Raw genomic sequence first — 18808 nt, forward strand, 5'->3', positions numbered from 1 at the left:
ACGAAAAAACTACAAAGAACGAAACTCGTCTAGCTTGAAGGGGGAAACCAGATGGCGCTATGGTTGGCCCGCTAGATGGCACTGCCTTAGGTCTAACCGATATCAACTGCGTTTTTTCAAATAGGAACCTCCATTTTTTATTACATATTCATATAGTACGTAAAGAAATACGAATGTTTTAGTTGGACCACTTTTTTTGCTTTCTGATAGATGGCACTGTAATAGTCACAAACGTATAAGTACGTGGTATCACCTAACATTCCGCCAGTGCGGACAGTATTTGCTACGTGATACATTACCCGTGATAAAACGGACCGTTTACCAATTGCGGAAAAGGTCGATATTGTGTTGATGTATGGCTATTGTGATCAAAATGCCCAACGGGCGTGTGCTATGTATGCTGCTCGGTATCCTGGACGACATCGTCTAAGTGTCTGGACCGTTCGCTGGATAGTTACATTATTTAAGAAAACGGGAAGTGTTCAGCCACATGTGAAACGTCAGCCATGACCTGCAACAAATGGTAATGCCGAAGTAGGTGTTTTAGCTGCTGTCACAGCTAATCCGCACATCAGTAGCAGACAAATCGAACGAGAATTGGGAATCTCAAAAACGTCGGTGTTGAGAATGCTACATCAACATCAATTGCACCTGTACCGTATTTCTATGCACTAGGAATTGCATGGCGACAACTTTGAACATCGTGTTCAGTTCTGCAACTGGGCACAACAGAAATCAAGGAACGATGACAGATTTTTTTGTACGCGTTCTATTTAGCGACGAAGCGTCATTCACCAACAGCGGTAACGTAAACCGGCTTAATATGCACTACTGGGCAATGGAAAATCCACAATGGCTGCGACAAGTGGAACATCAGCAACCTTCGCGGGTTAAAGTATGGTGTGGCATTATGGGAGGAAGGAAGGATAATTGGCCCCCATTTCATCGATGGCAAACTAAATGGTGCAATGTATGCTGATTTCCTACGTAATGTTCTACCGATGTTACTACAAGATGTTTCACTGCATGGCAGAATGGCGATGTACTTCCAACATGATGGATGTCTGGCACATAGCTTGCATGTGCTTGAAGTGGTATCGAATAGCATATTTCATGACAAGTGGATTGGTCGTCGAAGCTTCGTACAATGGCCCGCATGGTTGCCGGATCTGACATCCCCGGATTTCTTTCAGTGGGGAAAGTTGAAGGATATTTGAATCGTGATCCACCGACAACGCCTGACAACATGGGTCAGCGCCTTGTCAATGCATGTGCGAACATTACGGAAGGCGAACTACTCCCTGTTGAGAGGAATGTCGTTACACGTATTGCCAAATGCATTGAAGTTGACGGACATCATTTTGAGCATTTGTTGCATTAATGTGGTATTTACAGGTAATCACGCTGTAACAGCATGCATTCTCAGAAATGATAAGTCACAAAGGGACATGAATCACATTGGAACAACAAAAATAAAATGTTCAAACATACCTACGTTCTGAATTTTAATTTAAAAAACCTACCTGTTGGCAACAGTTCATCTAAAATTGTGAGCCATATGTTTGTGACTATTACAGCACCATCTATAACAAAGCGAAAAAAGTGGTCCAACTAATTCATATTTGTAGTTTTTTCGTTTGACAATTATTTTGTGAGATATTTGGCCCGCTCACAATGAATGGACCAGTCTGTATATTGAGAGGGACTGTTCGGTACTATAGATGTGACGCATTGGTTGGCTAGGCTGTATGGAATGGACTCTTGGTATGGAACACATGGCAGCTATTGAAATGAAGCAATTGCTGGTGGTTGGTATGTTTGGTATGGACAGAGGCACTGATGTAGCAATCTTTGAGCTGGAGGTCAACATCAAGGAATCAAGGAAGGTGGCTTTTTGGGTTGAATGGGACCAGGTGAAGTGAATGAGGGAGAAGGTGTTGAGGTTCTGGAAGAATGTGGATAGGGTGTCCTCAACCTCGATCCAGATCGTGGAGATGTCATCAGTGAATCTGGATCGGTAAGGGGTTTTGTATTGTGTGTGTTTAGGAAGGATTCCTCTCACTGGCCCACGAATGGGTTGCCACAAGATGGTGACATGCAGGTGCCCATAAGTTGTACCCCAGATTTGTATGCAGGTAATGCCTTCAAAGGTGGAGTAATTGCGGACGGGGATGTAATTGGTCGTGGTGACTAGGAAGGAGGTCGTAGGTTCGCAGTCTGTCGTGTGTCGGGAAAGGTAGTGTTCAGTGGCGGTAAGGCAATGGGCGTTAGGGATGTTAGCGTAAAGGGAGGTGCCGACGATAGTGACTAACAGGTTACCGTGTGGTAAAGGAACGGGAACTGCGGAGAGTCGGTGGAGGAAATGGTAGGTATCTTTTATACGGGAGGGTAGATTGTGGATAATAGGCCGAAAGTCTCAGTGTACGAGAGCAGCGATTCTGTCAGTGGGGGCACAGTAACTGGCCACAGGGGGGTGTCCTGGGCAGTTGGGTTTATGAACTTAAGGAAGCGTGTACGAGGAGGAAGACTGCACTGCAGTTCCTTCTCTAGATTGTCGCACAGATGACAAAATGATAGATATCGAAATAGACGACGGAGGGATAGAGAAACAATTAAAATCGCTCAAAAGAGGAAAGGCTGCTGGACCTGATGGGATACCAGTTCAGTTTTACACAGAGTACACGAAGGAACTTGCCTCCTTTCTTGCAGCGGTGTACCGTAGGTCTCTAGAAGAGCGTAGCGTTCCAAAGGATTGGAAAAGGGCACAGGTCATCCCCGTTTTCAAGAAGGGACGTCGAACAGATGTGCAGAACTATAGACCTATATCTCTAAAGTCGATCAGTTGTAGAATTTTGGAACACGTATTATGTTCGACTATAATGACTTTTCTGGAGACTAGAAATGACCTCTGTAGGAATCAGCATCGAAAAAGACGGTCGTGTGAAACCCATCTCGTGCTATTTGTCCACGAGACTCAGAGGGCCATAGACACGGGTTCCCAGGTAGATGCCGCGTTTCTTGACTTCCGCAAGGCATTCGATACAGTTCCCCACAGACGTTTAATGAACAAAGTAAGAGCATACTGACTATCAGACCAATTGTGTGATTGGATTGAAGAGTTCCTAGATAACAGAACGCAGCATGTCATTCTCAATGGAGAGAAGTCTTCCAAAGTAAGAGTGATTTCAGGTGTGCCGCAGGGGAGTGTCGTAGGACCGTTGCTATTCACAATATACATAAATGTCCTTGTGGATGACATCAGAAGTTCACTGAGGCTTTTTGCAGATGATGCTGTGGTGTATCCAGAGGTTGTAACAATGGAAAATTGTACTGAAATTCAGGAGGATCTGCAGCAAATTGACGCATGGTGCTGGGAATGGCAATTGAATCTCAATGTAGACAAGTGTAATGTGCTGCAAATACATAGAAAGATAGATCCCTTATCATTTAGCTACAAAATAGCAGGTCAGCAACTGGAAGCAGTTAATTCCATAAATTATCTGGGAGTACACATTAGGAGTGATTTAAAATGGAATGATCATATAAAGTTGATCGTCGGTAAAGCAGATGCCAGACTGAGATTCATTGGAAGAATCCTAAGGAAATGTAATCCGAAAACAAAGGAAGTAGGTTATAGTACGCTTGTTCGCCCACTGCTCGAATACTGCTCAGCAGTGTGGGATCCGTACCAGATAGGGTTGATACAAGACATAGAGAAGATCCAACGGAGAGCAGCGCGCTTCATTACAGGATCATTTAGTAATCACGAAAGCGTTACGGAGATGATAGATAAACTCCAGTGGAAGACTCTACAAGAGAGACGCTCAGTAGTTCGATACAGGCTTTTGTTAAAGTTTCGAGAACATAACTTCACCGACGAGTCGAGCAGTATATTGCTCCCTCCTACGTATATCTCGCGAAGAGACCGCGAGGATAAAATAAGAGAGATTAGAGCCCACACAGAGGCATACCGACAATCTTTCTTTCCACGAACAATACGAGACTGGAATAGAAGGGAGAACCGACAGAGGTACTCGAGGTACCCTCCGCCACACACCGTCAGGTGGCTTGCGGAGTGTGGATGTAGATGTAGTGCAGGGAGTGGTAGGGGTGAGAAGAGAGATGGACTCACGTGAGAGGTTCTGGGATGGCTTAAGGAGTTGAGGAGAGGCTGGAGATACTGCTGGATATCTGGAATGGGGTCACTGTGACAGGCCTTATTGGTGGGTAAATCTGACAGCTGGCGGAGTCCTTATGCCAGATAAGCATTGCAGTCCAAATTGACAGTGTCGGAGTCTTTGTTGGCAGGTGGGGTTATAATATACTGTTACCTGCAACCTACCCTCCTATATAAAAGATACCAACCTACTCCAGTCCTGTCACAAACGTCACCTGTCCCATCAGAGACAGGGTTACCTGTGAAACCAGTCGTGCAATCTACAAGCTGAGCTGCAACGACACTGCCGCATTCTACGTGGGCACGGCAACCGACGAGCTGCCTGTCCGCAGGTACAGCCGCCGACAAACTGTGGTCAGAAACGACCGGACCGCCACGTCGCAGAGCACACTGCTTCGCAGCTGTGCCGTCTGGATCCTCCCCACCGACACCTGTGTTCCTAAATTGCACAGGTGGAAACTCTCCCTGCAATGCATCCTACATTCCTGTAATCCCCGAGGCCTCGGTCTTGCCCATCTACTCCCTCCCTGTTCCCATTCCAGCACTACACAGCCCTCTGTTCCACCAATGCACCCGGTCCTTTTATTTCCATCCTTTTCCGCTAACCACCACTCTCCCCACCCTCTGTTTAATCTCCCTGCTGTCCTATTCTCTCTCCACCTTGTCCCTACTCACTGCCACAAGCAGCGCTTCACCATCCACCACCCCTACTCTACTTTCCCTCTCATTCCCTGCTCCATCCTCCTCCTTACCATCACTACCCGGTTGCCTCTCGCGTCGTGCACTGCTGTTTGTAGTCTGGCTTCAGCTTCCGGTGACTGTGGTCAAGTGTGTTTTTTGTCTATTTTCGACAAAGGCCTTGTCGGCTGAAAGCTCCCTTTCTGACAGTCTTATGTTGTGCCTATCTGCAACTCGGCATCTCCGCTATATGGTGAGTAGCAACTATTATTTCCATAGTATTGTCACATGTTGTTGTTGTGGTCTTCAGTCCTGAGACTGGTTTGGTGCAGCTGTTCATGCTACTCTATCCTGTGCAAGCTTCATCATCTCCCAGTACCTACTGCAACCTACATCCTTCTGAATCTGCTTAGTGTATTCATCTCTTGGTCTCCCTCTACGATTTTTACCCCCCACGCTGCCCTCCAATACTCAATTGGTGATCCCTTGATGCCTCAGGACATGTCCTACCAACCGATCCCTTCCTCTAGTCAAGTTGTGCCACAAACTCCTCCCCAATTCTATTCAATACCTCCTCATTAGTTATGTGATCTACCCATCTAATCTTCAGCATTCTTCTGTAGCACCACATTTCGAAAGCTTCTATTCTCTTCTTGTCCAAACTAGTTATCGTCCATGTTTCACTTCCATACATGGCTACACTCCATACGAATACTTTGAGAACCGACTTCCTGACACTTGAATCTATACTCGATGTTAACAAATTTCTCTTCTTTAGAAACGCTTTCCTTGCCATTGCCAGTCTACATTTTATATCCTCCCTACTTCGACCACTGTCAGTTATTTTGCTCCCCAAATAGCAAAACTCCTTTACTACTTTAAGTGTCTCATTTACTAATATAATTCCCCCAGCATCACCCGACTTAATTCGACTACATTCCATTATCCTCGTTTTGCTTTTGTTGATCATCTTATATCCTCCTTTCAAGACACTGTCCATTCCGTTCAACTGCTCTTCCGAGTCCTTTGCTGTCTCTGACAGAATTACAATGTCATCGGCAAACCTCAGAGTTTTTATTTCTTCTCCATGGATTTTAATACCTACTCCGAACTTTTCTTTTGTTTCCTTCACTGCTTGCTCAATATACAGATTGAATAAAATCGGGGATAGGCTACAACTCTGTTTCACTCTCTTCCCAACCACTGCTTCCTTTTCGTGCCCCTTGACTCTTATAACTGCCATCTGCTTTCTGTACAAATTGTAAATAGCCTTTCGCTCCGTGTATTTTACCCCTGCCACCTTCAGAATTTGAAAGAGAGTATTCCAGCCAACATTGCCAAAGCTTTCTCTAAATCTACAAATGCTAGAAACGTAGGTTAGCCTTTCCTTAATCTTTCTTCTAAGATAAGTAGTAGGGTCAGTATTGCCTCACGTGTTCCAGTATTTCTACGGAATCCAAAGTGATCTTCCCCAAGGTCGGCTTCTACCAGTTCTTCCATTCGTCTGTAAAGAATTCGCATTAGTATTTTGCAGCCGTGACGTATTAAACTGATAGTTCGGTAATTTTCACATCTGTCAACACCCGCTTTCTTTGGGATTGGAATTATTCTTCTTGAAGTCTGAGGGTATTTCACCTGTCTCATACATTTTGCTCACCAGATGGCAGAGTTTTGTCATGACTGGCTCATTCCATCCTATATTTCCATTGCTTGATTATTGTCTATATTTTGATAATACAAGGAGAAATAAAATAAACCAAAATAAATTGTTTTAATGTTTCATATCTGGCTGTTGTTTGTGGTGTTACTTCAAAAAATCATCATCATCATCATCATCATCATCCTAACAGGACTTGTAGTTACTGTAGAATCTGAGAACATAGCTGCCCCCACCACTCAGATATTTCATCAGAATGTTACATTTTCTCTTGCTTCCAAACATATCGTCTGCTTACTGCTCTCTCATTGGCTGTGTAGAACCAGCAGCTGACACCCTCAGTTGTTCCCGCCATATCTCACGGTGAGTGTCGACAACTTTTGCTGTATCAAACAGCTAAGTACACCACTGGCCCCAATCTAGACTTTGGTCAGGGATTTTCACCTGCCTAGAGATAACTGGGTGTTTGTGTTGTCCTCATCATTTCATCATCATTCACGAAAATGCTGAGACTGGGCTGAGCAAAGGTTGGGAATTTGTATAGGCGCTGATAACCACGCAGTTGAGTGTCCCGCAAACCAAACATCAACATCATCACCAATCTAGACTTGTAGAGTGTCCTACATAAACGTATGCTGCTGTTTTGTACGTGTCTAGTTCTGAAATGAATTCGATCCCAAGTGCAAATGGATTCAGGCAAACAGCAGTTTAAGCATGGGAGATGTTCATAAAAAGCCAAACTACGCAGTATACATTCCTACAGTAGGCTGCAGGACTAAATTTCTGCCTGCTCAACACTGCCCTCTCTGCACTCGTAGCTCTCAGCCGAGCTGGGTCACTGTCCCCCTCCAACTTTCTGTAGTGCTGTGCTTGAGCCACAGTGAAACATGGATGGCAATTTCTTCTAGGGTGCAGGTTGTATGTAGAAACAGCAACTAATACATAAATAAAAGATCGAATTACTGTTTAGTCCAGTTGTCAGTCTTTTGCGTGTCCTGCAGTGTAACGACGTCTGTTCGTACAATCCCCACTTCTACATCTATACTTCGCAAGCCACCCAACGGTGTGTGGCGGAGGGCACTTTACGTGCCGCTGTCATTACCTCCCTTTTCTGTTCCAGTCGCATACGGTTCGCGGGAATAACGACTGCCGGAAAGCCTCCGTGTGCGCTCTAATCTCTCTAATTTTACATTCGTGATCTCCTCGGGAGGTATAAGTAGGGGGAAGCAATATATTCGATACCTCATCCAGAAACGCGCCCTCTCGAAACCTGGCGAGCGAGCTACACCGCGATGCAAAGCGCCTGTCTTGCCGAGTCCTGTCACTCGAGTTTGCTAAACATCTCCGTAACGCTATCACGCTTACCAGATAACCCTGTGACGAAATGCGCCGCTTTTCTTTGGATCTTCTCTATCTCCTCTGTCAACCTGACCTGGTACGGATCCCACACTGATGAGCAATACTCGAGTATAGATGGAACGAGTGTTTTGTAAGCCACCTCCTTTGTTGATGGACTACATTCCCTAAGGACTCTCCCAATGAATCTCAACCTGGTACCCGCCTTACCAACAATTAATTTTATACGATCATTCCATTTCAAATCATTCCGCACGCATACTCCCAGATATTTTACAGAAGTAACTGCTACCAGTGTTTGTTCCGCTATCATATAATCGTACAATAAAGGATCCTTCTTTCTATGTATTCGCAATACACTAAGTTTGTCTATGTTAAGGGTCAGTTGCCACTCCCTGCACCAAGTGCCTATCCGCTGCACATCTTCCTGCATTTCGCTACAATTTTCTAGTGCTGCAACTTCTCTGTATACTACAGCATCATCCGCGAAAAGCCGCATGGAACTTCCAACACTATCTACTAGGTCATTTATATATATTGTGAAAAGCAATGGTCCCATAACACTCCCCTGTGGCACGCCAGAGGTTACTTTAACGTCTGTAGACATCTCTCCATTGAGAACAACATGCTGTGTTCTGTTTGCTAAAAACTCTTCAATCCAGCCACACAGCTGGTCTGATATTCCGTAGGCTCTTACTTTGTTTATCAGGCGACAGTGCGGAACTGTATCGAATGCCTTCCGGAAGTCAAGGAAAATAGCATCTACCTGGGAGCCTATATCTAATATTTTCTTGATCTCATGAAGAAATAAAGCGAGTTGGGTCTCACGCGATTGCTGTTTCCGGAATCCGTGTTGATTCCACAGAGTAGATTCTGGGTTTCCAGAAATAACATGATAAGCGAGCAAAAAACATGTTCTAAAATTCTACAACAGATCGACATCAGAGATATAGGTCTATAGTTTTGCGCATCTGCTCAATGACCCTTCTTGAACACTGGGACTACCTGTGGTCTTTTCCAATCATTTGGAACCTTCCGTTCCTCTAGAGACTTGTGCTACACGGCTGTTAGAAGGGGGGCAAGTTATTTCGCATACTCTGTGTAGAGTCAAATTGGTGTCCAGTCAGGTCCAGTGGACTTTCCTCTGTTGAGTGATTTCAGTTGCTTTTCTATACCTTGGACACTTATTTCGATGGCAGCCATTTTTTCGTTTGTGCGAGGATTTAGAGAAGGAAGTGCAGTGCTATTTAGTATTTCAGCTTTACGCGTGTCATCATCTGTTTCAATGCCATTATCATACCAGAGTGTCCGGATATGCTGTTTCGATCCACTTACTGATTTAACATAAGCCCAGAACTTCCTAGGATTTTCTGTCAAGTTGGTACATAGAAATTTACTTTCGAATTCACTGAATGCTTCACGCATAGCGTGCCTTTCCATTATAATTTAGTCTTGCAACAACAATTACAGTCAGTTTAATACAATTTATTTTATTTGTTAGACATTTCATTCAGGATTGATTGTTCCTTCTTGTTTCATCTGAATGTTATCATCTTGTTCTAAAGCTGATTAAAAGCTGGTAACAATTTTCTCCGATATTCAGACTTGTACACAGATCGAATTTCTCATTTGCAAGGCATCTGGTAAATCTTTAATTTCACATAACCAAATAAAATATTGGCTTGGGTCTTTAGTCAAGTAATGTTTGTTGAAGGGCAAGATTTTTGTCTTTGAATGTCACAGTCACTTAAAAAACAGTGTGAATTTATGTATACGATAGAGGTTTTAGGTAGGGTGGCAGGTGATCGGCGTGAAAGGAAGTGCACATTTACATTCATGCCGATCACCTGCCACCCTACCTAAAACCTCTTTCTTCATTTTTTTATGTCTTTCCTCATTACCTTAGCCAGTTTCATCCTGACCTACAACTACTTCACTTTTGAAGGCCAGACATACCAACAATTAAAGGGAACAGCCATGGGTACCAGGATGGCCCCCTCGTACGCCAACCTATTCATGGGTCGCTTAGAGAAAGCCTTCTTGGTTACCCATGGTACAGATTTATTGATGACATCTTCATGATCTGGACTCACAATGAAGAACAACTCCAGAATTTCCTCTCCAACCTCAACTCCTTTGGTTCCATCAGATTAACCTGGTCCTACTCCAGATCCCATGCCACTTTCCTTGACGTTGACCTCCACCTGTCCAATGGCCAGCTTCACACGTCCGTCCACATCAAACCCACCAACAAGCAACAGTACCTCCATTATGACAGCTGCCACCCATTCCACATCAAACGGTCCCTTCCCTACAGCCTAGGTCTTCGTGGCAAACGAATCTGCTCCAGTCCGGAATCCCTGAACCATTACACCAACAACCTGAAAACAGCTTTCGCATCCCGCAACTACCCTCCCGACCTGGTACAGAAGCAAATAACCAGAGCCACTTCCTCATCCCCTCAAACCCGGAACCTCCCACAGAAGAACCACAAAAGTGCCCCTCTTGTGGCAGGATACTTTCCGGGACCGGATCAGACTCTGAATGTGGCTCTCCAGCAGGGATACAACTTCCTCAAATCCTGCCCTGAAATGAGATCCATCCTTCACGAAATCCTCCCCACTCCACCAAGAGTGTCCTTCCGCCGTCCACCTAACCTTCGTAACCTCTCAGTTCATCCCTATGAAATCCCCAAACCACCTTCCCTACCCTCTGGCTCCTACCCTTGTAACCGCCCCCGGTGTAAAACCTGTCCCGTGCACCCTCCCACCATCACCTACTCCAGTCCTGTAACCCGGAAGGTGTACACGAACAAAGGCAGAGCCACGTGTGAAAGCACCCACGTGATTTACCAACTGACCTGCCTACACTGTGAAGCTTTCTGTGTGGGAATGACCAGCAACAAACTGTCTATTCGCATGAATGGACACAGGCAGACAGTGTTTGTCAGTAATGAGGATCACCCTGTGGCTAAACATGCCTTGGTGCATGGCCAGCACATCTTGGCACAGTGTTACATCGTCCGGGTTATCTGGATACTTCCCACTAACACCAATCTGTCAGAACTCCGGAGATGGGAACTTGCCCTTCAGTATATCCTCTCTTCCCGTTACCCACCAGGCCTCAACCTCCGCTAATTTCAAGTTGCCGCCGCTCATAGCTCACCTGTCATTCGACAACATCTTTGCCTCTGTACTTCCGGCTCAACTGACATCTCTGCCGAAACTCTTTGCCTTTACAAATGTCTGCTTGTGTCTGTGTATGTGCAGATGGATATGTGTGTGCGTGTGCGAGTGTATACCTGTCCTTTTTTCCCCCTAAGGTAAGTTTTTCCGCTCCCGGGATTGGAATGACTCCTTCCCCTCTCCCTTAAAACCCACATCCTTCCGTCTTTCCCTCTCCTTCCCTCTTTCCTGAAGAAGCAACCGTTGGTTGCAAAAGCTTGAATTTTGTGTGTATGTTTGTGTTCGTTTGTGTGTCTATCGACCTGCCAGTGCTTTGGTTTGGTACATCACATCATCTTTGTTTTTAGATATATTTTTCCCACGTGGAATGTTTCCCTCTATTATATTCAAACAGTGTAAAAACATTGACCTCGCCAGCAATTGGTTAATCTGCAAATATAAGACGGCCCCGTATTTTTTGAATGATGAATTTGGGAAAGAATCTCGTCTTATAATCGGGAAAATATGGTACTGAAAAGATATTCTGGAAATTAATACTGTGAAGGATTGTGACACAGACAACATGATAGATAAATTTTACAAGTGGTTCATGCCACTATATTTCACTGTAGCATTGTTGATCGCGAGCGCTAGTTGTGCTGACACCAATGACAATGCATATACATAAACATCTATACCTATACTCTGCAAGCCACCGTGAGGTGCCCGGCAGAGGGTATGACCCTCTGTACCAGCTATTAGGGTTTCTTCCCGTTCCATTCACATATAGAGTGTAGGAAGAATGATTCTTTGAATACCTGCTTTACCCACAAGTGAGCCTAAGTGATCGTTGCCTTTCTTATCGCCACCAAACATTACACCAAGGTATTTGTACGAGTTGGTCAATTCCAGCAGTGACTCATTGATACTATAGTCAAGGGATACCACATTTTTTAATTTTGTGAAATGTGAAACTGCGCATTTCTGAACATTTAAAGCTAGTTGCCTGTCTTTGCACCACTTTGAAATCTTATCAAGCTCTTACTGAAAATTTATGCAGCTTTTTTCAGACAGTATTCCATTATAGGTAACTCCACCGTCTGCAAAAAGTCTGAGGTTACTGTTAATATTGTCTGCAAGGTCATTAATATACACTACTGACCATTAAAATTGCTACACCATGAAGATGACGTGCTACACACGCGGAATTTAACCGACCGGAAGATGACGCTGTGATATGCAAATGGTCAGCTTTTCATAGCATTCACACAAGGTTGGCGCCGGTGGCGACACCTACAACGTGCTGACCTGAGGATAGTTTCCAACCGATATCTCATACACAAACTGCAGTTGAACAGTGTTGCCTGGTGAAACGTTGTTGTGATGCCTTGTGTGAGGAGGAGAAATGTGTACCATCACGTTTCCGACTTTGATAAAGGTCGGATTGTAGCCTATCGCAATTGCAGTTTATCGTATCACGACATTGCTGCTTGCGTTGGTCGAGATCCATTGACTGTTAGCAGAATATGGAATTGGTGGGTTCAGGAGAGTAATACGGAACGCCGTGCTGGATCCCAATGGCCTCGTATCACTAGCAGTCGAGATGACAGGCATCTTATCCACACGGCTGTAACAGATCATGCAGCCATGTCACGATCCCTGAGTCAACAGATGGAGACGTATGCAAGACAACAACCATCCGCACGAACAGTTCGACATTGTTTTGCAGCAGCACGGACTATCAGCTCGGAGACCGTGGCTGCGGTTACCCTTGACGCTGCATCATAGACAGGAGTGCTTGTGATGGTGTACTCGACGAAGAACCTGGGTGCACGAGTGGCAAAACGTTATTTTTTTGAATGAATCCAGGTTCTGTTTACAGCATCACGATGGTCGCATCCGTGTGTGGCAACATCGCGGTGAACTCGCATGGGAAGCATGTATTCGTCATCGCCATACTGGCATATCACCCGGCGTGATGGTATGGGGTGCCATTGGTTACACGTCTCGGTCACCTCTTGTTCACATTGACAGCACTTTGAACAGTGGACGTTACATTTCAGATGTGTTACGACCTGTGGCTCTACCCTTTGTTCGATCCATGCAAAACCCTACATTTCGGCAGGATACTGCACGACCGCATGTTGCAGGTCTTGTACGGGCCTTTCTGGATACAGAAAATGTTCGACTGCTGCCCTGGCCAGCACATTCTCCAGATCTCTCACCAATTGAAAATGTCTGGTTAATGGTGGCCAACGTTATTACGGCCTGAGGTGGTTGTTCTGGTACTGATTTCTCAGAATCTATGCACCTAAATTGCAGGAAAATGTAATCACATGTCAGTTCTAGTGTAATATATTTGTCCAATGAATACCCGTTTATCATCTGCATTTCTTCTTGGTGTAGCAATTTTAATGGCCAGTAGTGTACATCATGAACAGCAATAGTCCCAACACACTTCCCTGAGGCACACCTGAAGTTACTTCTACATCTGACGATGACTCTCCATCCAAGATAACATGCTGTGTGTTCCCTGCCAAAAAGTCCTCGATCCAGTCAAAAATTTCACTTGCTACCCCATAGGATTGTACTTTTGATGACAAGTGTAGGTGTGGTATTGAGTCAAATGCTTTTTGGAAATCAAGAAATTCTGCATCTACGTGGCTGCTTTGATCCAAAGATTTTAGTATGTTATATGAGAAAAGTGCAAGTCGGATTTCACATGACCAATGTTTTTGGAGTTTTGGTGGTAAACAACATGTTGTCACAGACTGTCCTTTACGGAAATATGCTGGAACTCTGTCTGCCACACATAAGGTCTCTGAGGATGCAATCTCTGGATGTAAACTTTAGATATCCACCTATAACCAGTTACCTGCAGAACTTTCATATCTGTTACAGTCTTAAACTTAGAATATTTATTCTGTTTATAAAAATGATCTCTTTTTTTGTTTTATGTGTAATCCATACAAATGTTTTCTTAAATGTATTCTTTTCACATGAATAATATTGTCTTTGTGAGGTAATCTAGGACTTTTCTAATCAGGAATGAATGTAGTTTATTTTATCTGTACTTAATGTGTATTATATTACCATTAACGCCATCGCTGTTGGATCTAAGAAGAAGAGTTCCCCAGTGGTGGGGTCGACTTTTGAAACAATCTACACAATGATGTAGATCTAGGTCCCAGGTGCCACAGCCTGCTGGGCCCTCATTTACGAGTAATTGATGAAAGATTGTTTCAGAATATTGTGCGACGCTAAATAGCATTTAAGAAATTGCATTGTGTCGATTGGTTTCACGGTGTAATGGAGAGGGTAAGGATTTCCCATGCAGGAGGTTGCAGGTTCGAACCTCTTGATGTGCATATAATTTTTTTTTTTAAATGTTTTTTCAAAAAAAACTTTGATTGTAATTTTTATTCAGTTACTTGATTTAAATGTAATGTTTTATTAATATTCCTTTGTAACATAATTTTAATGATAATATCAACTTCTTTATTTGCCCCTGTTTTTCTTCCTAACATTGTTTTTCCACTTGAAATCTTTTTTCATGTGTTTTTGATTTATAGAGTTTATTAACTTTGCTTTAATTTATTTCGTTTTATCATCCTGTTTTTATTTTGTCGAGGTTATTGCATTCATTGAACATATTCATCATTTTGCTTGAATTTCGTTTTATTTATAAATCCTTGTTTTATTTAAATCTTCATATATGTTATTTTGTGCATAGTGCAATAGGAATTTAGGCTATGTTTTAAATGTTCGTATGACAATTACTGTGCAAAAATGCTGCACATCGTGTAATAAAAAATATATCTTTCATACCATTCCACAGTTAGTATAAATAGATTATTTCCTTTTTAATTTATAGACTGGAATTTTGAAATAATCGAATGTTATAATAGATGAATATGGGGTGTAAATAAAGTCCAGGAACACTTTCAATCATTCACTGCACAAGAAACAAACACTGTACAGGCATCACACATATGTCATTCTGAAGAGAAACCCTGAAAGTTTTCTTTGACATATACTGCCACAGCGTTGTTTGGTAATTTGCCAATAGTCAGCGTTAGTCGCAAACATGGTGAGTTCAGGTGCGGAGCGAGCTTTCTGTGTGTTGGAGTTCAATAAAAACAAGTATGCTACAGCTGTTCAACAGATATTCAGAATAAAGTATGGTAAGAAGCCACCAACAAGGAAGGCCATTTACCACTGACACAACAAATTCGCTATGACTGCTTGCTTGTGCCCAGTAAAGAGAAGCAGACGTGGAGCTATGTTTGCGACTATCACTGACTAGCGGCAGATTACCAAAGTACGCTGTGGCGGTATACATGGAAAAAACTTTCAGGGTTTCTCTTCAAAAGGCAATATGTATGACATGTGTACAATGTTTAGTTCTTGTGCAATAAATAATTGAAGGTGTTCCCGGACTTCATGGACACCCTGTGTAATTAAATTCACGTTCACAAAAATTCAGAGCGGAAAAAAAAAATGAAGGAAATGAAAAGTTCATGCGGTGATTAAACTCATGTGACAAAGGAATAGAAATAAAAATTACAATTAAACAAATTCATTTAATAAAAATCATTACCAAAGTCATTTTGATAAAGATTTAGCAATGAAAAAAATTAATGCACCTGAAAATATGCGAACCCACAACCTCCTGCTTGTCAAGCCCTTACCCTATCCATTACACCACACAACCAGTCTATGTAATACAAATTTTTTGATATTATTGAGCATAATGCAAAATTCCAATTAATTTTTTTTTTTCAATTACTTGCCAATAAGGGCCCACCACGGTGAATAGCTGCCTACATAACCATATAAACTATTTCAGAAAGTCAGCCCCACCCCTGGGGACCCCTTCTTGTAAGTAATGTATCTTTGATGCCGTACAAAATAAGTAATAAAATATGTTAACTGTATTTTTTGAGGTGATAGTTTAAACTTTATACTAACTCTCGTACGTGTGTTAGACCAGTACACGCCATTACATACCGTGTCTTAGAGGTGATTATTGACTGAATATATTGTTGAATCGTATACGTATTGAATTGGAGAATTCTCCATATGTAGGCAGTGTATGGTGTACTGCTGGAGAATGAGAATTAAAGTGTAATATTTTTTGTTCCAGATGTTCGAGGCAGTTCAGTGTAAGGCAGAGCCACATGAAGACAACACAGAATCTGACAGAGTTCCTGAGCCAGAGGTATTTTCCTGCTCATTGCTTACATTGCCTTTGGTGAATACTTGTCCTCAGATGTGTACTTTCAATCAAAAGTGTCCGCACACCCACTAGTGGAAATTAATTTGCAGTGTGTCCACAGAACCAGAGAATGTGGTAAAGTTAGATGCTGGAGTCTGGAGAGGAATATGCATTCTGACCCGTCTTAAAGGTGTTCCATTGCATTCAGGTCAGAACCCTGGGCAGGATAATCGTTTTCAGGAATGTCATTGTCTGCAGACCATTGCTTCATTGAAGCCCTCTTATGACTAGGTACTTTGTTGTGCCGATATTATTGATCGTCGTCTCTAAACTGTTCCTCTACTGTATGGAGTACATACTGCTGTAAAATGTTTTCACATCCTTGCCGATGTAGCATTTTCTTAGGCCTGTTAACGGGACAATACTCGATAAACCGTCAGCACACAGACCGTGCTGTCGGCGTCGAGTGTTCTGCTGAAAACTCGGAAACAATAAGACTTTCGCAGAGGGTACAAGTGTTCGACGTGGTGTACACGATCACAGGGCTTGTCGGCCGCAGTTGTCGGTTGTGTATTGTTTGCACATCACACTGTTTACAAAATGGACAGGCGTAAAATTTCTGTTATTTCTATTAAAATGCATATTTGCTCCCTTGTCTGTATGCTAGTTATATTGTTCTGTCTGTAATATACATAAATAAAAATTGCAATATCCGTGGGCATGTTATAAGGCAAAAAGAAAAGTATCATGTCCAGTCATAAGGGCACCGGCTTACAGATGTTCCATTACAAATAGTGCGATACAAATTCTTATTTGACCTATGTTCCTATTGAGCAGCAATATCTTTACAACATGTGAAATAACAAACATAAAACAATAAAACTGTGCAAAATATCTTAACGCAGGTAGTGGAAGCTGTTTTTTAGATTAAGCCAATCGAACAAATTCATTTCTCAGAAAGACTGCACTTACATTTACATACCATTGAGTATTACAGAATATACTTTATTAATCTAATAAGAAAGTATCAGAATCTATTAGAATACATGAAGGCTAGTGATAGAAATATATGAATTTAGTGAGGGGCAAACCAGCAACACGAGAACTGTAACCTTATCGTACAGCGATGCTGCTAATTGCGCTACACTGACTACGACTGTTGGATGACTGTACTTTGCATCTTCCATTGCAGAAAGCTTTAATTGTAGATATGTTATTAAATGACATTTAATTATAGCAAATTGTATCAACAGCATTGCATTTCTCGTGGATCCTCAGCATGCCATTGCCTCGAAATGGCGCACTTCCGTAACACACGTGTTACAATAATTGTTTAACCACCTATCTGACATTTCCTGACATTTTATTACAACAAATCGTACAATTAACTAAGAGTTTGTAGGAGATCCTCAATTTTCTAATGCTTAGAAACGGCATATATATGTATGGGCTTCAGTTGAAAGCCAATATGGTGTCTCACGAGTCCGTACTAAAGAGAGACGGTGTGCACGTGACATAGATGGTGTACTTTCCTCTCAATGGTGAGCATTCAGAATATCTGTTTTGTCAGATCTTGCTGTGCTCGTTCGGAAAGACTTCCCGACATATTTTTCCACCCTACAACGTCAGAAACTCGACACACTTGACGTTCGATTGCGCAATTCAGAATATCTGTTTTGTCAGATCTTGCTGTGCTTGTTTGGAAAGACTTCCCGACATATTTTTCCACCCTACGACGTCAGAAACTCGACACACTTGACGTTCGAATGCGCAATCCTTGTGCTGACGGCTTAACCACGAGTAACATCCCTGTATCGTAACACTACCTCCGTCCCACTTCACTGCTGGTAATACACACGATGACAGGTAACATTCTCCAACCATTTACCAAACCAAAACCCTTCCTTCGGATTGCCACAGGTATAGCAGGATTCTTCACTCCAAATCACTCATTTCCAGTCATCCACTGTGCAGTGGCATCAGTCTTTACACCACCTCAAGCGGCAATTGCCACTGACTAGAGCAATGTGTAATACACTCCTGGAAATGGAAAAAAGAACACATTGACACCGGTGTGTCAGACCCACCATACTTGCTCCGGACACTGCGAGAGGGCTGTACAAGCAATGATCACACGCACGGCACAGCGGACACACCAGGAACCGCGGTGTTGGCCGTCGAATGGCGCTAGCTGCGCAGCATTTGTGCACCGCCGCCGTCAGTGTCAGCCAGTTTGCCGTGGCATACGGAGCTCCATCGCAGTCTTTAACACTGGTAGCATGCCGCGACAGCGTGGACGTGAACCGTATGTGCAGTTGACGGACTTTGAGCGAGGGCGTATAGTGGGCATGCGGGAGGCCGGGTGGACGTACCGCCGAATTGCTCAACACGTGGGGCATGAGGTCTCCACAGTACATCGATGTTGTCGCCAGTGGTCGGCGGAAGGTGCATGTGCCTGTCGACCTGGGACCGGACCGCAGCGACGCACGGATGCACGCCGAGACCGTAGGATCCTATGCAGTGCCGTAGGGGACCGCACTGCCACTTCCCAGCAAATT

General features: G+C 43.3%; 1 protein-coding gene across 1 annotated transcript in view; it reads left to right on the forward strand.

Moving 5' to 3' along the window:
• Positions 1–18808, forward strand: part of LOC126108155 (uncharacterized) — a 169487-nt gene that overhangs the window by 36498 nt on the left and 114181 nt on the right. Inside the window, exon 5 of the mRNA XM_049913399.1 lies at positions 16179–16253. Within this exon, the coding sequence (XP_049769356.1) occupies positions 16179–16253 (75 nt within the window). The remainder of the gene's footprint in view (positions 1–16178; positions 16254–18808) is intronic.

This window comes from Schistocerca cancellata, chromosome 11 (genome assembly GCF_023864275.1).
Source record: "Schistocerca cancellata isolate TAMUIC-IGC-003103 chromosome 11, iqSchCanc2.1, whole genome shotgun sequence".
Classification (NCBI taxonomy): Eukaryota; Metazoa; Arthropoda; class Insecta; order Orthoptera; family Acrididae; genus Schistocerca; species Schistocerca cancellata.